The following is an 18,935-nucleotide window of genomic DNA, read 5'->3' on the forward strand; positions in this document are numbered from 1 at the left end:
ACTCCAGTGTTTTGTGCGTTTTGTTGCTAGGGCACACGCTTGTCTGTATTTTTCAGCTTCCATGGCTGTTTTTTTCATGCTCCCATTTGAACTATCAGCACTGGTGTTCACCCTGCTTATGGATGCCAGATTCCTTTGGCTTGCCTGCATGGCTTGCTTTAGGGAGTCATTGATCCAGCTCCGTGTGCAGGCATAGAGGAGCTTGCGTTGGCACACAGAGGGGATAAAAATATGGTAGAGGAGAGAAGTAAAGCATCCATCTTACTCTCAAACAGTGGCTAGAAGAATTACCAAACAGCTAGCATCTATCAGGCGGAGTTTTAAATCCACGACAAATTAGAGAAAATAAAAATGCAAAGGCAGCTCCACTGCGTCAGCTAAGATCAGTATTTTTTGTTTATTTGTTCAGCAAGAGCTAGGTGTATCTTATAATTCATTTTTGTGATATTCCACCGTTCACCTTGCAGCAGAGATAAAAAAAAATATCACCTTCAGGTCTTACTGTATCAGCGTATCTACAATCTCAGAAAGATAAATGTCAATGTAATGCATCCCAGTATTGACATTCTGAAGTATTCCAAACTTTCCTTTTTAAATAAAGCAGGGAATCGAGACCTGAGTACCTGTACTCAGTACGAAGAATAGGCAAGTGATTTCTTTCTTTCTTTTTTTTTTTTTTTCACATTTAATACAAGTCTGAGTTCCTTTACAAATCTACAGCTATGTCATACTGCCAAGAATTACATAACTGGAAATGCCATACTGAACAAAAGCAAAATATGCTGTTTCCAGGTAAAATGTTATGTCTGAAGTGATTTCTATTGCTTGTGGCTTTCAACTGCTCTTTAGTAAAGAGATGAGAGTTCCTGCTATTCATGTTCTGTTAAAATTGTTAGAAATGAAAAGCTGAATATTAGCTTATTTTTAAGCTGAATTAAATGTGAAGTGGGAAAAAAAAAAATACCTAGCTTTAATGAAGTAAAAAAGGCAATCCTGTTTTGTTTTGTTTTTTTTTCCTATAGGACCGTAGGATAGCTTAAGCTGGAAGGGAATTCAAGAGGTCCAGCCTCTTGCTCAAAGCAGGGTCAGCCATGGGGTCAGACAGGCTGCTCCGGGCTTTGTCTTGTTGGGTCTTAGAAGCCTCCAAGGGGAGAAACTTTATGACCTTTCAGTCTACCTTGTTGCAATGCTAGGCTGTGGTCATGGTGAGAACTTTTCTTGTATCCACTCAGGTATTTCCAACAATTTCTTTAAAGTATCAGCTGACCTCTTCATCACTTGCTGATGATTTTAGTTTGCTCAAGTCTTAAAACTTTAAAATTATGTAGTTATACTTTTTTTTTTTTTTTTTGAAATTACATTTTGTGTGTGTGTGTGTGCTGGTTTGGGGGGTTTTACTTATTTATTTATTTTTAGTTTGCTAGGACTGCTGAGTGAAATAGGGATTTAATCATAATTACACCTCACTAATATCTTTTCAATGTTCGAAGTAGCAAGTAGAGGCTGTAGTTTTCCTAACTGCAGTCATTAGCACCTCCAGTTGATGACTACATGCTTTCATGTGTGCTTGCCGTTTATGGAAATCACTACAGCTGCCAGAAGCTTTATGGAGGCAAATAGAACCTGAGAAAAAGGCTTGCTGTCATTCTTGGATCAATTTTTAACTAAACTTCCATTCTAGTTACTTATATAGAGAGTTTGAGTTGCCAAGACTTCCAAGTTCATAAGAAGAAATCTTTACAATAAATCAACATTTGTTAAAAAGATTGCAATTCTTCAAATCCCAAATATTTCTTGATATGCTGTTTCAGTGATGGGAATGAGAGACAGTGCTGAGACGACTGACTTCCATTTGTTGCAAGCAAGGAGGGTCCCGTGTGACTTTTTGTCTGCTGCATGTAAATATAATATAAACAGTAGATTGCTACAGTCATCTACTGCTGATTTGAATGCAAGAAATTGCAGCAGGCACTAAGAGGCACTTTTGTATTAAAGCCTATGTTAAAAAAGGAAAAAAGACTCATAACACTGATTGAAATTCTTGTCACTTAAAAGGTAGAATGTTTGTGAACTGCAGTATGTCTGATGTCTGGCACTTTATACCAGTGTCTCTGAGGAGCTGAAAATGAGAGTGTGTACCCTGTAAATGGAGTGCTCCCTATGATTTCTAACAGTTTTTCCTGGTCTGGAGGGAGAGAGGAAAAGAGAGCAGCTGCTGGGGTTTGATGCTTATTCCTCATAGTTGCTTCTTGACAAAGGGATTGGTGTGCACAGGTGGATGATGTTTATTCACATTTTCTTCAGTCCTGTGGTCAGACATGCCAGCCTGATTGTACCTGAGCTGAGTCATGTGAAAATTTTCCTCAGAATGGTTCTTCAGATGTAGGCAGGAGCCTCAGAGGGTGTTCAGGGTTAGGGGCTGAACCTTACTGCCACAATAATGGTAAGCAGGTAGGATATCAGGTCCCAAAGCCAGCTTTGAGATAAAGATTTGAATGCAAGTCTTGGGCACTTGTACCACTGCAGATCGCCAGCATTAACCAAGTAAAAGTCAAGGCAGTCTGCTTTCTGAGCTCCAGCAGCAGCATGTCTGCCTATTAGAACTCATCGTCTCCCTATGAGCATTGTGACTTCCCTAGTCAAAAGGAAGGATACTGCATGGAAAGCATGAGCTGAGTGCTAGTCTGGAAGGGTGGAGGAGAATAGGGTGCAACAGACTGGCTCAGTGAGATCTGTTAAAAGAAGTTTGTGGATTAGGTTGTAGTATTCTTGCTGACTGTCTAAAAGATGAAAAGAATCTGACTGTGTTCACACATGATATGGTTCTTAAAGCAAAGCTATGAAATAAGTTTTGACATTCCTTACAGAATTACAGAATTGCAGGGGTTGGAAAGTACCTTAAGAGATCATCGATCAAGTCTAACCCCCATGCTAAAGCATGTTCCCTGCAATAGGTCACACAGGTTGGCGTCCAGATGGGTCTCCATAGCAGAAGACTCCACAACCTCTGGGGGCACCCTGTTCCAGTGCTCTATCATTCTTACCATAAAGAAGTTCTGCATGTTTGTATGGAATTTTGTATGTTCAAGTTTTAGGCTATTGCTCCTTGTCCTCTTTCTACACACCACTAAGAAGACTCTGGCCTCATCCATTTGCATCCTACCTCCCTTTAGATATTTATAAATGTTAATCATATTGCCCTCAGCCTTCTTTCTCCCAGGCTGAACAGACCCAAGTCACTCAGCCTTTCCTCATATGGGAGATGCTCCAGGCCCTTTATCATCTTTGTGGCCCTCCGCTGGACTCCTAGGAGATCCCTGTCTTTTTTTAAACTAAGGTGCCCAGAACTGGACACGGTATTCTAAGTGTGGCCTCACCAGGGCACAGGAGAGTGGGAGGATCACCACCCTCAACCTTCTGACCGTGCTCTTTTTAGTGCACCCCAGGGTCCCATTGACCTTCTTGGCCACATGGCTCCTGGCCAACCTTTTGCCCACCAGGACCCCAAGGTCCTTCTTTGCAGAGCTAGCTCCTTAACAGCAGTTCATCTCCTAACCTGTACAGATGCATTGGTTATTCCTCACCGGGTACAAAACTCTACACTTCCTTGTGTCCACTTCACAGCAAAGCAAGAAGTGTTATCAACTGTATGTGTCACAGAAAGAGGAGTCAATTTACCAGGGTTGGTTTCTCTGTTTAGTAAATTGGCTCTTGCTACTTTGGTATTCTTACAGATCTTATTTTATTTTATTTTACTTTATGCTTCCAACATATATATGATGTTGATAATATTTTTAATGTAGTTAAACAGATAAGAGCATACCTTACCTCAGCAATTTGGTAGGATATAACTGTAATTTATTGGCTACTACCACACAGATTCTCTTAAATATCCTGCACAGAAAAGGTGCAGGAAAGAAGAGTCAGGGAAAAGTGAGACAAAACACAATTGATCATAACAAGTGATTTCCTCTTGCTTGTCAAGCAGTCTGCAAGGTAATTATGTAAATACTCTTGAGTCTCCCAAATCTAGTGAGACTTCAGATGCAATTTTCAGAAATGCATTTTAGACTGTGTGTAATTTTCATGCAATGCAGCTTTGGCTTTGGCTGGCTGTTTCTCTGAGAAAGCTTTCAAAATGGTAGGGTTGATCAAATTGTGAAATGCAATTTAAAATAAAAGACAGAAATAGGCTGTTGTAAAGCTTGAGAATGGTAATGGTATTTCAAGATAAATGAAAATCTAATCATACAGTTTGTTTCTTAATAGCAAGAAATATGAAATGAAATTGACAGATGACTGAAAAATTGAGCCATACAAGATATAGCACAGAAGCCTGCATCCCTTGGTCAAGCACGTCCATCAGCAGTGGATTTATTGTATTGTGAATGTAATTTGCTCACTGAGGTATATAAAACAGATGCATGATCTTTAAGTATCTGTCTGTCTCCAAAGATTGAGGCATAAGGATAAAGTTCTGCAGCCCTTCTCTATTGGGTTTAACTAGTGCAATGCTCACAGCTGATGCCTGGGGGGCTGGAAAACATGACATTACTTAAAACATTAGGATTTATGGGAATTTTTGTTTATTCCTCAGACTTCTTCCCTATGGATAGAGAAATAATACAGTTGGGTATTTTTAATAGCAAAGCTGTGGGTTATAAATTCTAACTGTGTGGTCTCTTAAATTTTATAATTTAAATGTTAATTGTTTGAGTGTAGAAGAAACAGACGGTGTGATTCTTTACTCAGTCATTCTTATGGGTACCTTCTATATTTGTCATCCATTTGACTGCAAAAACTACTGAAGTTGCTTGCCATACACTTTAAAGTATGTACATATGTGGCTGGAGTGGAATACTGCTATAGAAATTAGCAAAACTACCTGGATCAGCTTATAATAAATTCCCAAGTTATTAATATAACATCACTGTTTTTATTTCTAGGTATTCAGGATCATTTGCTCTTAATTTTTGTTAGTTGTTAAATATGAATAAATAAGAGATCTGCAAGGGATGGAGCTCATTTTAGCTAGGAAATGGGACATGTATTCTGCTAGCCTCTGACTGGTAATGCGGAGATAGATGGCAAAGCTCAGGTGAAGATCAGTGTAGCTGATCCACACCAGTGGAGCTATGGACCAAAGGTCATAGACAAGGACCTGGTATCTGAAGGCCCTTTTGAATTTTATTATCCACGCTGATTGAGATGGTGTATTAAGCAATTGTCCACTTTGTTCTTAATACTGGTAATTTTTCTAGTCAAGCATTCATCCGATCCCTCTGGAGAGGAGGACTGTGGACAGTTGTCTAATTATGGTTTGAGGATAATGGCTGTTACAGAAGAGTGGCTAGCTCACAGAAGTGCTGACATTTCAGCTTGAAGGAATGTGAATCCCTTGCTTCTCTATCAAATATGATCCCTTCTACCTTAGAGCCTGGGGAAAGTGTTTCATAGTCCAGCAAAGCGTTGGTTATTTGAATTATTAGGAAGGAATTTATTGTGTCTCAAGTGTGTTTCTGATTATTCCACACTTAGAATAAAATTAATAAATGCCTTTATCTTTGCTTACTTTTACTGATCTCAACTTAAGTATCTAGCTTTAAGTTAAAAAAAAAAAAAGTATTTTAGTTTATCAGACTGCATTATAAAACATTTTGCTTGTGAGATTTTCTGTATTATATGGTCCAAAGCCATGTCTCTTAGAAAAAGGCTATTGAAGAATGGAGAAAAAGCAGTAGTTGAATCCGAAGATTGCAAGATGCAAGTTGAAGGTCTGAGTTGGTGTTTTTCTTGTTTTGGAAGATTTCACCATTTCCAGATGTTATGTGAATCATTCAGCACTGTTTTCAAAGCCTGGTCAAATATGTAGGATTGCTCCAAACCACAAAGTGATGTGCAGATGGTAATACTCCTAATCACTTGGAGGAGGGAAATGAGGAGGCAATTTTGCACCTTCTGCAATAAATACAGTATGCTCTTCCAAAGGGATTTGCTGATTCTTCAATAGGGTATTCAGTTTTTCTAGATGAAACAGCTGGAAAAAGCTTTCACCTCCAACTTTTTGCCCCTCTAAAACAGAGTAAGCAATGGCACCACTTTAATCAAAAAGATGGTAAACAAAACTGGAAATGCTACTTACACTTTGAGAGAGATTAAAAGGAGAACAGAAGGTTGCATTGGAACAAAATACATAAAAACAAATGTTTACATAGATGAATGCTGATAGTATTGATTAGAATCAGGCAGAATTGTATGTGGTGATTTTCCACAGTTTTCATCTGCTTAAACAATTTTCTGGAGTTGGCCGTGCCCTTAGAAGTTACTTGTTGCATTTTTTTTTGTTGTTGTTTAAAAATGCATCCTCTTATCCACTGCTTTGTTCTTTCTCCAATACCTGTTGCACTGATTTTCCAGCATTTTCTGAAGCATTTGCTTAAGAAGCAAGCCACCTTGTTGAACATCCCACATAGTAAGGGGCACAGTGTGCTGCCTCCAGGTTGGGAAGTTAAATAAAAAATATTTTCATGATGCTTCTTCAAAGAAAACAAGGTTCAATTTTAATAAGTGTGTGATGTGCTTCTATGAGTAGATGCAGCTTGCCATCTCTCAAGTAGAGAGTTGGTACAGGCAAAGAAGGAAAATTGAGAGTGCCTGGGTGCTTAGAGTTTCCACTCACACAAGGTTAACACAAGGGACTAGACTTTGCCTTCCAAAGATTGGGCTCAGTATCTGGTGGGCTCTGCTTACCTTGGACAGCTTTTTTCCCTGCTGCCACAACAGAGTGATAGCTGTGCCTCAGGGCTTGGTGCTCTCCTTGCTTTTTGGCCTCTTCATGGGATTTGACTTTCTGAACAACTAAATTGCAGTAAAGTATTTAAAATAGCTGAATTTAGCAAATGAGTCAACTGGTAAACAAGTTTTAATTTTCATCTGTGTGTACAGTCTGGTACAGCAGCCTGCATGATGCTTCCAAGGATAAACATACAGAAATACCAGACAGGTGCTTTTTGTCATTCAGATCTGAGTCACTACCATCTCCACTTGAGAATGAATTGGGGTCTGGGGGTGATGCTCTGCAAAAGTTTGCAGTTGAAATACCATCCTGAAAACATGCAGTGTGTAGCATGTGTCTGTGCAGAGGAACAAAGAAAGGTGGGCATTTACAGCAAACAGTTGATGGCAGATGCAGAGGTGAAGCAGCATCTCTGGTTCAGCTCTTTCTTGATTAGACTCTCCTTAAGTCCTTAACCTAAAATAACCTACTTTGTGTGATGTCCAGTACTTGCACTTCACGATTTGTGTCATGTTCCATTAAGAAGAGTGAAGCAGGTGCCATGGAGTTGAACCTTCTTGAAGAGGACAGGGTTTTAGGCTGCAGGGTAGGGCAGGCAGGGAAAGAGTGCAGTTAGCTTCACAGCACAGAGAGGAGAGCTGAAAAGAGCAAGAAGCAGATCTATAGCTGATGGGAACAGACGTCTCAGGAACCAGAGAGAACACACTGTACTGCAACAGAGAAAAGACAATTAACATAGTCTAGAAGCAAAACACATGTGAAGAGATGCAATGGATTGAGATATGCTTGCTTTTATGCTCTTTTGTGTACCACTTTGTTGATGACTTGGCCTTTCCTTTACTGAAAAATCTAATTATTCTAGTTGCAATAAGCTTGTAAGAAATTCTCATTTTTGGAAGTGTAAAAACCTTTTTGTCATCTTTGGTGACATCTTTGCTCTGTAAGGAGAGTGCTTAGCTCATACTTCTGCCTTACCCAGTGTCCTCTGACAACTTTTATTCTGCAGCAAGCGGCTACAAATGGTTTGGTTGGTGTTGTTTTTTTTTACTGCACAAGCTGCTAGTGCCAATACCTTTCTATTTCTAGAATGCAGGAGAGACTAAAATATAATGTGACCTTAGGTAATAAAGCAGTCTTGTTAGTAGTTCAGTTTAGGAATATCTGTGCTACTTGAGTGATTGTATTCTTAATGATGAGAAAGACTGCCACAATCTGCTTATTCATATATTTATTTGTGTTTTTCTATTTTTCTATTTAATTATTTTCTGTTTTCTTTTTAATCACTATTTAAGAGTGTGTGGGTCTCCAGAGCTCAAACATTGTGTGTGATTATCTCCACAGTGATAAGACAGTGCTTCTTTTATACAGTGTGATTATTTATTTATAAACTGTGACATCACAAGAAATGGAAAGTTGAGACATGTAAAAGCCCAGTAAGACTTGAACCTTAGGTACAAAGGAAGGCAGGCGGGGGGAACTGGCTCAGTACCGCTGAACAGTAGGCAGCAGTAAAAAATAAAGACAGTAAAAGATTTCTATTTTTAACAGTAATTTGTTCTGAAACACTCAGTGACCTTTGTTCAGGCAGAGGAGGCTAATTGTGAAACTACCTGTAGCACAGGAATTTAAAAAATATTGAGGTGCTCCCAAATTGACCAGTTGAGATAGGCAAAGGCTGTGGTTTTTTTCACTGTCCTTTCTGCTTTTAAAACCCACCAAAGGAAGGAAGTAACTGGAAGCAAGAGCACAGGAGAAGGGCATGAGTAGAGCAGTAGATGTCCAAACAGGGCTCATCACTTGTGTCAGGATGCTGCTGTTCTTCTGGAGCTGAGGTGGCAGGTGCGTGGCATGGCCAAAGAGGATGACAGCAGCATTGTTATCTCAGAGGAGTTCTCCTTACAAGTGAGGGATAATATTGCTGTAGAACCATTTACATTAAATGGGATGCTTATATGGCTATCTTACTGATTCATATTAATGTAGATGTACTCTGCGGATAAATGTGTGAAACTTGGGATTTAGGCTGTTACCCTCTAATGCTTGAGCAGTCAAGTTATTTCAATTGAAAATAAATGTTAATACATTGTTAGAAATTAATATCAATGACTGTATTTGCAGGTATGCCACAAAAAAAGGAAGGAAGGACAAGAGGCAGTCTCCATTTGATTTGATACCCAAGGGCTTCCATAGCTTAGTAAAATTTTGAATGCAGTGGCCTCTTGAAACGTTGGCTACAAACCAAGGCAGTATGCAGGCAGTAGCCCGTAGCCACTGTCCTAGAGGAGTGCTTCTGCTGTGACAAAGTAGATTGTATCTTCACAAAAATCCAGGAAGACGGGAAAAGTTAGATAACATTTTTGCTCTGGGAGCTCTTAGAGTAACTGTGTAACCATTAAAAAAAATTATTAATTATTGAGAAACTGAGCCTTGTCTCCCTTAGTGGCCTTCTACTACTCAACATTTCAAACAACAGCAGGGACGACCTTGGACATTAGTGAATATTGTTAGATTTTAGACTCGTTACTGGGCAACATTAACTTGTTTTTTGCAGTTTCCTTGGGATTGGTGATAGAGGCTCGTGTAAATTAACATAGATCACTCAAAACTTGAACAGGACATTCATTCAAACTAATTTGTAGTAGTACAACATCAAACTTGTGCCAAATTCACATTCTGGCAAACAGTTCCTGTCCTTTATCATGTATGTATTTACTTATTTATTTATTTGGAGGGGGGCTGGGAAGTCACTTGCCTTTTTATAAGCAATGCTCTCCAAATCAGGAATGTCACATTAGTATAGAAGAAAATTATTCTTCTTACTCCCCTAAGTTGTTCTGCCTCGACTAATTCTGGTAATTTTGGGACACAAAGATACTGCTAATTTTATATTATTATTATTATTATTATTATATTTTTCCCCAGTGGACTGTGATCCACTAGTATCTAGTGAAAGCTATTGGTTACTTCTGTCTGAATACCGAGCAGAGGTGGGATTCTCCTGTATTGCCTAATCTGAATAGAACATAAGAAGAGAGTGGAAAAATTTTTCTCAGTGTTGTTAACTAGCAACGTTGTTACAGGTATCTGGATCTGGCAAAGCAGTTCCCTTTTGAAGAAATCCTTCAGAACAGGGAAAGGGGGCACAGAAAAGCAAGCTAAACCTAAGATACTGCTGGGTAATGAGTAATGCACCAGGCATCAATCAGCTTGACAGTTGCTGTAAAATTTAAGAAGCATGTGAAGGGGGCAGTTGTCCTCCTTATAAAATAATAATAATAATAATTTACATTACATCCTTCAGGTGTAGTGTAGTACGCAGCAGTGTAAGACTTGCTGAACACACATTTCTCTAAAGCTGCTTCTGGCCCTTGCATCTCAGTTACACTTTTAAGTTGTATAATGTTTTGAATGAATAGAATGTGTGTATGTGGGTGTAGATATATAGGATGTATGTAATTTAATACTTTCTTTAAGGTTCTTGTTAATATTTTTGGAGGGTTTTTTGTGGCGTATAAGTGGCTTCAGTCCAGGTCTTATGTGAAATGCTCCAAAAAGTAGACTGGTGTGGTCACATTCTGGTGGGTTTACTTGGTCTTTGGAGATGCCATCATAATAACGTGTTTGTGGTGTTGTGGTAAGTTTGTCCTGCCTGCCAAAGCTTATTGCAGGTTGCTATAAGGCAGCTAATCAAACTAATAGATTTGATTTAGGTCTTATTAAGTGCTTTATTTTTCCATTTAGAATTTTTAACGGAGCAAAAATCTACTCTGGATAAGTGGCATTGGTTGTTTAATGGACTTTGGTCTTGTCAGTATATCTGTCAAAACTGACATAAGAACATAATTACAGCCTTAATGTTTTCCTGGAAGTGTTGGTGATGAATACTTTTAACAGTGTGCTTTTTCATTTGAGTTGCACCGCGTACCCAATTACAGTGATTTAGCAATCTGCTATTTTTACAGACGTGTTTTTAAACATCAGAATTTTTCTATGATTTTGTATGAAATCATATTTTTCTCTGTTCCTACCGTTCCCATAAGCGTTCTGTTCTAAGGTTACATGAGCTTTAAAAGTTACTGTAGGAACTACTGAGATGCGTGGATTTTTCCTCCCCCTTGTTAGCAGCAGGTAGAGCAGAGTCATGCTAGAAGCATGCCTGAGAACAGTGTTATTTTTGTGTCTTCTCAGCACGAGCCTGATCAGTAAGGAAATCTTTGTGGATCCAGCTTCTGGTTCTTTTCTCTCCTTTCCTCTGCTCTTCTTTTCGTAATTGAACAAATCGAAACAACTCCCTCTCATTTACTCAAATAATTGGAAACGCACAGCTCTAATATATTGTATCAGAACCTCTCTCTAGTGGTCTTATTTCCCCAGTAAGCTAGGAATATAAGATTAATATGCATTAAGATGAAGCAAATAAAGAAAAATATTTTAAATACGATGAAATCTTTGCTGAAGTACCAATCTTAAGCTGAGAGCCGTGTGGTCTCTCTCGCAGTTTCTGTGACAGCTTCTTTTCAAAATACTTCATTTTTTCCCCTTTGTTTACTTTTAAATCTTGTCACTTGCCTGGAATAAGAACTTGCATCAGGGGACCTCTGAGAGCTCTTGATTTATCCTTAGTTAAGTCTTTGAACTCTTCCTTATTGTAGGAAAGCATGTTACTTGCCTTTCATGGTAAGTGCCAGTGGTGTAAACGCAGCCACAGACAAAAGTTTTTAATTTCCTTCTTCACCCCTGGGTGATGAGTATACTACAGAATTCTACTTCTTTATACCTCTCTTCATTTTTTGGATGTTGCTGATTTTTGTCTAGATGAACAAGCTGCTTTTATAGACATGCTTTTGAATTAGTGAACCTTTTTTTCAGCGTGATAATCTTCCGTTCTATACATTAAACAAATCCACTTCATTTTTTTTTAGCCATCCATTTGTATTTCAGACATTATTTCATAGGACATTAGGGAGTTGCCAGTCTTGAACTGGTTTAATGAAGAAAAGCAGATTATGCAACTTTGACATTTTCCATTTTATTGCCAGCCAGAATCCCAGCCCTCCTGTCAGCTGCCCAATCCTACAGCCTCGTGGAGGCCTCTCCCATTTTCTTCTTTTACTTTGTGTGATTTAGAAATATGTTTCTGAGAGAATGCGATTACTTTCCTCATAACTTCACTTTCATCCCTCTCTTTTGCAAAAGGGAAGAACCTCAATTGCAAAAAATCACACCAAATATCTCCTTTTTACCCACGTCAGGGACTGACTGTGTTTATACCATCTCAGTATTTCCAAAACAACCGTTGCAGTGACTCATACATAATCCTTTTGAGGGGTGAAAACAACATCTAAAATACAAAGAAGGTTGAACCAAGCTGGTTTTTGAATAACTTGCAGGAAATCCTGCATTTAGCATTTGGAAGAAAAGTGTTCTGTGGGAAAAAAACAAACAAACAAAACCCAACCATTTCTAAATTACTGCATATAAGCAGCTAACTGCACATCCCTGGAAAAGATGTAATGAGACTTCTGTTGCTGTTCTTTGGTGGTCTTCAAATGTGAAAGTATTCTCAGTTTTTTGCTTCTCTTCCCTTAGTTTTAGAAAAGCCAGGAATACAGGTGTGTATTGTGCTCAGTTGAGACCTCCCTGTACCTTATTGTCATCATCTGGTCATTTCCAAAGTTTTTTTTCAAACAATGTTAAGATTCTCTTGTTCTTTTGCTTTTTGAAAGGTTATGATTTTTTTCTCTCTCTGTGCCTTCTGATCTGGCTGTCACCGTGGTATGAGTCTTTTTAAAGTTGGACCTTTAATCAGCCAGGCACACTTGCTTTAAAAACAATTGCAATTCTGTTATTTATATATATGCATATATATGTATACGTGTATACATATATACATGTGTGTTATTAAATCATTAAAAAATTAGAGAGGAAATTATTCTTCATAAAAGAGAAGTTCTGGAAGTTCCCACCTAAGGTATTGTGGCTTATATAATGGCCGGAGTCATTCTTTGATTGTAGCTTGACCTTGCATTTTTTTTCCAGACTGTATTTAGAAATCTTTTGTCTCAGTTATCTGTGGACAGATGAGTACCTCTAGGACCTTAGTCTGTGCCACAAATTTAAATGCTGTTAGTTCCTTTCTTTGAAAAATACTCCTAAAATGCTGCATTGGATCTGGCTGGGGCAGCGTTCATTTTCTTCACAGCAGCCCAAGTGATGGTATGTTTTGGGTTTGTTATCAGCACAGCTGGTATTTTAGTAGCAGCTGAGCAGTGCTTGCACAGCATAAAGGCCTTCTCCATTTCTCTCTCTGCCCACCAGAGAGCTGGTTGGGATTAGGCAAGAGGGTGGGAAGAGATGCTGCCACGTAGGCAACCCAACCTGACAGAGGGGATATTCCATACCATATAATGTTGTGATCAGCAACAGTACAGAAGAGGGTTTCGGGGGGTTAGAGAGATTAGCCATCTTTTGCTTGGGAACTGGCTGGGCATCAGTCTACTCATGGGAGGTTGTGAGTGGTTGCCTTTGCATTACTTGTTTCGATTTTTGTTTTCTTTCAATTCTCCTTCACTTATTAAACTGTTTTGTCTCCCATGTGAGATTTCTCTCTTCTGTTCTTCTTTTTCCTTTCTTTCCATGCCCCAAGTGTGGGCAGGTGACACGGTGGTGCTTAGGCCCACAGCCAATGCCTTCCCTCAGGTTTGTCACAGGTGCAAAGAAACTGGAAGAAGAGGTGAGTGAGTGTCTGTGTGTGTGTGTAACTTTCATGTTCTCTGCAATATTTTGCATCCCTGAAAAAATGAAGTACATTTAGGGAGCAGTAAATAAATGCATTATAATGCAAATTGTGTGCAATGGTTATAATGTGATGTTAGGAAAGTTGTGCTTCCAATTACAGCAAAATAAATTGCTTTGAGAGGTATTATGCATCAGTCAGAAAACAAGCAAAGTGGAAACCTGTAGCTATTTTATAGGCAGTGGAAGTGGAGTGAAAGGATATTTAATATTGTACAGACCAAGGCGTAAGAAATTCCTGTCTTACTGAGACTAGTGATCCACCCAGCCCAGAGGGACAAGCATGTAGGTCTGGCTGCTGTCTATGCTCCCTTCCTTTTGGACTCTTCCAGCATCTAAAAGGGTTGAATTAGAGTTTTTAGTACATACCTCCCTGCCTAGTCCTTTTGCTGTCTATTTACAGATCAGTCACCCGTTACTTTGCCTTGTCTCCCATTGAACCATCTCTGTCCACAGCTTCTCATATAGCATATTCAAGGAGATCACTGCCACTGCAGAGAACTTTTTGATTGTTGTTGTTGTTGTTGTTGTTACTGTTATACAAAAAAGAAAAAACCTATGAATTTTGTCATGTGCCTCTAGTTTGTACATTTAGGGTCAACAGTGCTTTTGTGTTCAATTTATCCATCCCCCCTCATGATTTTCTGAACTCCAGAGATATACCCCTCAGCCTTCACATCTCCAAACTGCAGAGTCTCAGCCTTTCTGGGCACATGTCCTGAGGCACCACAACCCTTCCACTTCATACTGATTTCTCTATTCTCTCCAGTCTCTATCTGCAGCATGTCCTTTTGAGATGTGGAGGACTAAATACTACCAAAGATGTGAATGCGTGAAAATTATATGCTGTCAAAAGCACTCTTCTTTAAGCATCCTTTCTGATGATATTCATTATTTTGTTGGCTTTTTAGCTGCCTGTGCACTTGGAGCAGAAATTAGGTGCAAGTTTGTAAGGGCTGAGTGATCAACAGTGTTTTGACAGTTGAGTGGTGGAGTTTTCATGTTGATTTGTAAGGCAAGTGTGAGATGATGTATTTTGAAGAGTCCTCTTGAGACTTTTTGCTTCCTTGCAAAACGTGTCTTTTCATGTGCTCTCTTATCCTCTTGTTGCCTTTTGAGAGTGACTTGAAAATGGCGGAATAGCAGAATAATGTACCACTTTTGCATTTTGTACATCTTTCCTGTTTAAACTAGAGAAAGCAGGGAGGTACAGTATTTCTTGAGTAAAGAATGTTATTTTGAATTGGAGCCACTCTGACTCCCATTGTTACTGTGTTACTGCAGGCATATTTCATTGTAGATTTTTGTTATTTTCTGAAGGTAGGGAAGAATGGTGTATGAGGTAAATAGTGTGATGTAGTAGCAATGTACCATTGCTGCACTAAGGGCAGACTAGCACGATCTTAGGCCATCAAGTTAAGATTGTTTCTTGATAATGTACTGTAGTGCTTCTATGTGATTCTGTCAGTAGAGGACATCCTTCTGATCTCATTTTTTTTCTTTTGATCCAGTATTTGCAAGTAGGCAGTGAGATGTTGCTGAAATCCATATACTAAAAATTCATAGAGGACATCTATCTTACAAGTAGATCATTTTCCCAGGAAATCTGAATTTTCAGCAATGCATTCCCATTATTCTATTAGTCAGAAGTACGGAGAAAAGCAGTGACTGTATTTTTTGGTGCATGTTCTTGGGTGGGGCTGTTGTAATCCAGCTACTTCATACTCAGCCACTCAGGGCCTTTCTGCCAAATTTCTTTCAGTATCACCCCTGTTCTAGCCCCATGGATCTTGTTGATCACTGAAACTAATCTTGCCTGACCAATCTGGTGGCCTTCTGTGATGGAGTGACAGCTTTGGTGGATGGGGCAGGGCGATGGATGTCATCTACCTGGACTTCTGCAAGGCCTTTGACACGGTCCCTCACCGCATCCTTCTCTCTAAATTGTAGAAGTGTGGATTTGAAAGTTGGACTGTTCGATGGATTAGGAATTGGCTGGCTGGATGCAGCCAAAGGGTTGTGATCAGTGGTTCTGTGTCAGGGTGGAGGCTGGTCACAAGCAGTGTTCCTCAAGGCTCGATCTTGGGACCAGTGCTCTTCAGTATCTTCATCAGTGACATAGACAATGGCATCAAGTGCACTCTCAGCAAGTTTGCAGATGACACCAAGCTGAGCGGTGCAGTCGATAGCTTGGAAGGAAGGGAAGCCATCCACAGGGACCTGGACAGGCTGGAGAAGTGGGCCCATGAAAACCTAATGAGGTTCAGTAAGGCCAAGTGCAGGGTGCTGCATTTGGATTGGGGCAATCCCAGGTATTTATAGAAACTGGGGGAAGATCTCCTTGAGAGCAGCCTTGCAGAGAAGGACTTGGGGGTCCTGGTGGACAAGAAGCTGGACATGAGCCAGCAGTGTGTGCTTGCAGCCCGGAAGGCCAACTGTGTTCTGGGCTGCATTAAAAAATGGGTGGCCAGCAGGAAGCGGGAGATGATTGTTCCCTTCTACTCGGCTCTTGTGAGGCCCCATCTGCAGTACTACATCCTGGCCTGGGGCCCCCAGTACAGGAAGGACGTGGAGCTCTTGGAGTGGGTCCATAGGAGGGCCACAAAGATGATCAGAGGGCTGGAGCACCTCTCCTGTGAGGAAAGGTTGAGGGAACTGGGCTTGTTTAGCTTGGAGAAGAGATGGCTCTGGGGAGACCTCATTGCGGTCTTCCAGTACTTGAACAGAGCTTATGAACAGGAGGGGGAATGGCTGTTTACAAGGGTGGATAGTGATAGGACAAGGGGGAATGGTTTTAAACTGAGACAGGGAAGGTTTAGGTTAGATATTAGGAGGAAGTTTTTCACTCAGAGGGAGGGTGGTGATACGCTGGAACAGGTTGTCCAAGGAGGTTGTGGATGCCCCATCCCTGGAGGCATTCAAGGCCAGGCTGGATGTGGCTCTGGGCAGCCTGGTCTAGTGGTTGGTGATCCTGCACATAGCAAGGGGGTTGAAACTAGAAGATCATTGTGGTCCTTTTCAACCCAGGCCATTCTATGATTGATTCTAACTGCCAAGGAGTTTCCAGAATCCCAGCCTTTCTTCTCAGTGCAAACCTGGCATTTCTTTGGGAGAGTGCTGTAAAGTTGTAAAGTCACTTTAAACATGGGTACACTGAGCGTCGGTGCCTGTGGCCGCTGACTTCAGCCCCAAGCATGGCTTTCATGGCTGTGCAGCAGGTCAGAGCAGGACTGCGGCTTGTTTTTGCCTTCAGCTTACCTCACAGCTCTAAAACAGCACTGCTGTTTCAGCAAAGGGAATAATGCTTGTGGGAACAATTTTTGGGGTGAGAAGGACTTTAGGCCTTTGCCAGGACCCACTCGCTCAGGTAAGTGTGGACGTGGTCAAGTGAAGCTCTCCAGCAGCTGCTAGCTTTGAGTGTTCATTCAGCCCCTTAACAGGCACTTCTTTATTCTTGCTTAACATATACTTAGTATCAACTCTCAGTGTGCAAGGTACAAGATTTGGGGGGAAAAAGAGTAATACATTTATGTGATCTCCTGCTGTTTCTCTGTGTATATATAGGATGACAAAGAAGCCAACAGACCCTTGCCAAACAAAGGAGAGCATGGACTAGGAAATGAGAAGTTCAAACCTGTGGTACCTTGGCCTCATGTTGAAGGTGTGGAAGTGGACTTGGAATCCATTCGAAGGAAAAATAAGGCCAAAAATGAATTAAATCAGCATGGTGGTGGTGATAACAATCAGCAAAACATCATCCAGAGGCAGTATCTCACATTTAAGCCTCAGACATTTGTATATCGAGATCCTGTTTTACGACCTGGAGTCCTCGGTAATTTTGAACCCAAAGAGCCTGAGCCTCATGGAGTTGTTGGTGGCCCTGGAGAGGAAGCGAAGCCATATGTTTTAGGACCAGATTACAAAGAATCCGTTCAAGCCAGCATAAAAGAGTTTGGGTTTAATATGGTGGCAAGTGATATGATCTCACTAGATCGGAGTGTTAATGACTTGCGTCAAGAAGAGTAAGCAACTTTTTGTTTTCTTTTAGTTCTGTTTTTATAAGGCTTAATTATTTTCTTTCTGTAGATCATAATCGATGCTTAAAATAATATTATTAATTAGGCCAAATACTTAAGGCTTCTTGTCCTGACAGGCAAGAGTGCTGTACTATACCAAATATTTCTGTATATTATGATAATGCTGTTCCAATTATTCCTTTCATAACTGCTTAATTTATGTTGACTTGTCACTAAAGTCATCCGTTTTAGTGTTTAATTGCATAATTTTGGATGTTCAGTTCCCGGCAGTCTTCCTTGTTGTATCATCTCTTTTTAATCCATAACTTCTTAAGATTTGTTTTTAAGTAAGAATGCTTTTTTATTATTATTATTTCATGCAGAAGTTCCTATAGTATTGTTCATTTAGTTATAGTTTCATGACTCCTTTAAAAAAAGACACAAAAAATATTGTTTCCTGTGACCAGTTTTACATAGTTACCTGCATTAACAGGAGTATATAGATCTGCTATGATAGAGTTTGGGTTTTGGAGCTAACACCAGAGTAGTCTTCTGCTTGCACCTCTCACTGCATTTATCACAAAGAAGGAAAGGAGGGGGGGGAAATTTTACTTGCCTTGGGGTTTGTCTACTTCACTGTGAGGAGAATTCTGGGAAGATATTAATATTTACTCTCTGTATAATTACCAACAGGTTTCTACAGTCTCTTCTGTTCTTTGTTAAATGCTGGAGCCAAATTTGCTTTCAGGCTAATCTGTGTTTGATATTATTTTCTTTGTTAAATACCAAGGAAAGATCCCTAAGCAAACTGATTGATTGGTATTTTGTTTTAGCCTTTTTTGCATTGGATAGGAAGGTATATGAATTTAAATATAAAATAGGTTTCTGTTCTCCCCAGCGGTGGTGTTATGTCGATACCAGGATTTGGTGCCAACATCTGGATGCTTCCGGCTGTGGCAGCAATCTATTTAGCTGGCTGTTTATTGCTTACCAAGACTTTGCTGTGACCCTAAATAAAGGGTGTTTTTCCATGTCAAGAGGTGGGAGAAACCTGGTGAGCTGTTAGTCTGGCTCATGCTTCTGCATACACTGCTGCTTGGATTTGTTAAAATGAATGCATTTGTTAAAATGAATGAAGTGTGCAGAGTGCGGGACTTCTTTCATGCCACGTTCCTTGGGTGACTTACAAAAGGTTTCCACCTGCTTGAAGTCAGAGAAGAGAAACGAGTCTGTCAACTCCTTTACCGTCAACTCGATAGTGGAACAGGAATGTTGAATTTTACAAGCAGTTTCCTCCAAGTGCACTTGCAGATAAGTCTTCCACGGAG

The 18,935-nt window shown here is 40.0% G+C and overlaps 1 protein-coding gene across 5 annotated transcripts in view; it reads left to right on the top strand.

Annotated features, from left to right (window-relative positions):
- Positions 1-18,935, top strand: part of GALNT7 (polypeptide N-acetylgalactosaminyltransferase 7) — a 69,818-nt gene that overhangs the window by 13,937 nt on the left and 36,946 nt on the right. For 4 of the 5 annotated variants that reach the window (XM_040699127.2, XM_040699125.2, XM_015276540.4 and 1 more), the window contains exon 2: positions 17,156-17,613. In XM_040699127.2, coding sequence (XP_040555061.1) covers positions 17,156-17,613 — 458 coding nt within the window. Of the gene's footprint in view, positions 1-16,877; positions 16,959-17,155; positions 17,614-18,935 lie in introns of those variants that run through there. The other variant, XM_040699126.1, reaches the window with a different exon arrangement.

Source organism: Gallus gallus, chromosome 4, assembly GCF_016699485.2.
Source record: "Gallus gallus isolate bGalGal1 chromosome 4, bGalGal1.mat.broiler.GRCg7b, whole genome shotgun sequence".
Classification (NCBI taxonomy): domain Eukaryota; kingdom Metazoa; phylum Chordata; class Aves; order Galliformes; family Phasianidae; genus Gallus; species Gallus gallus.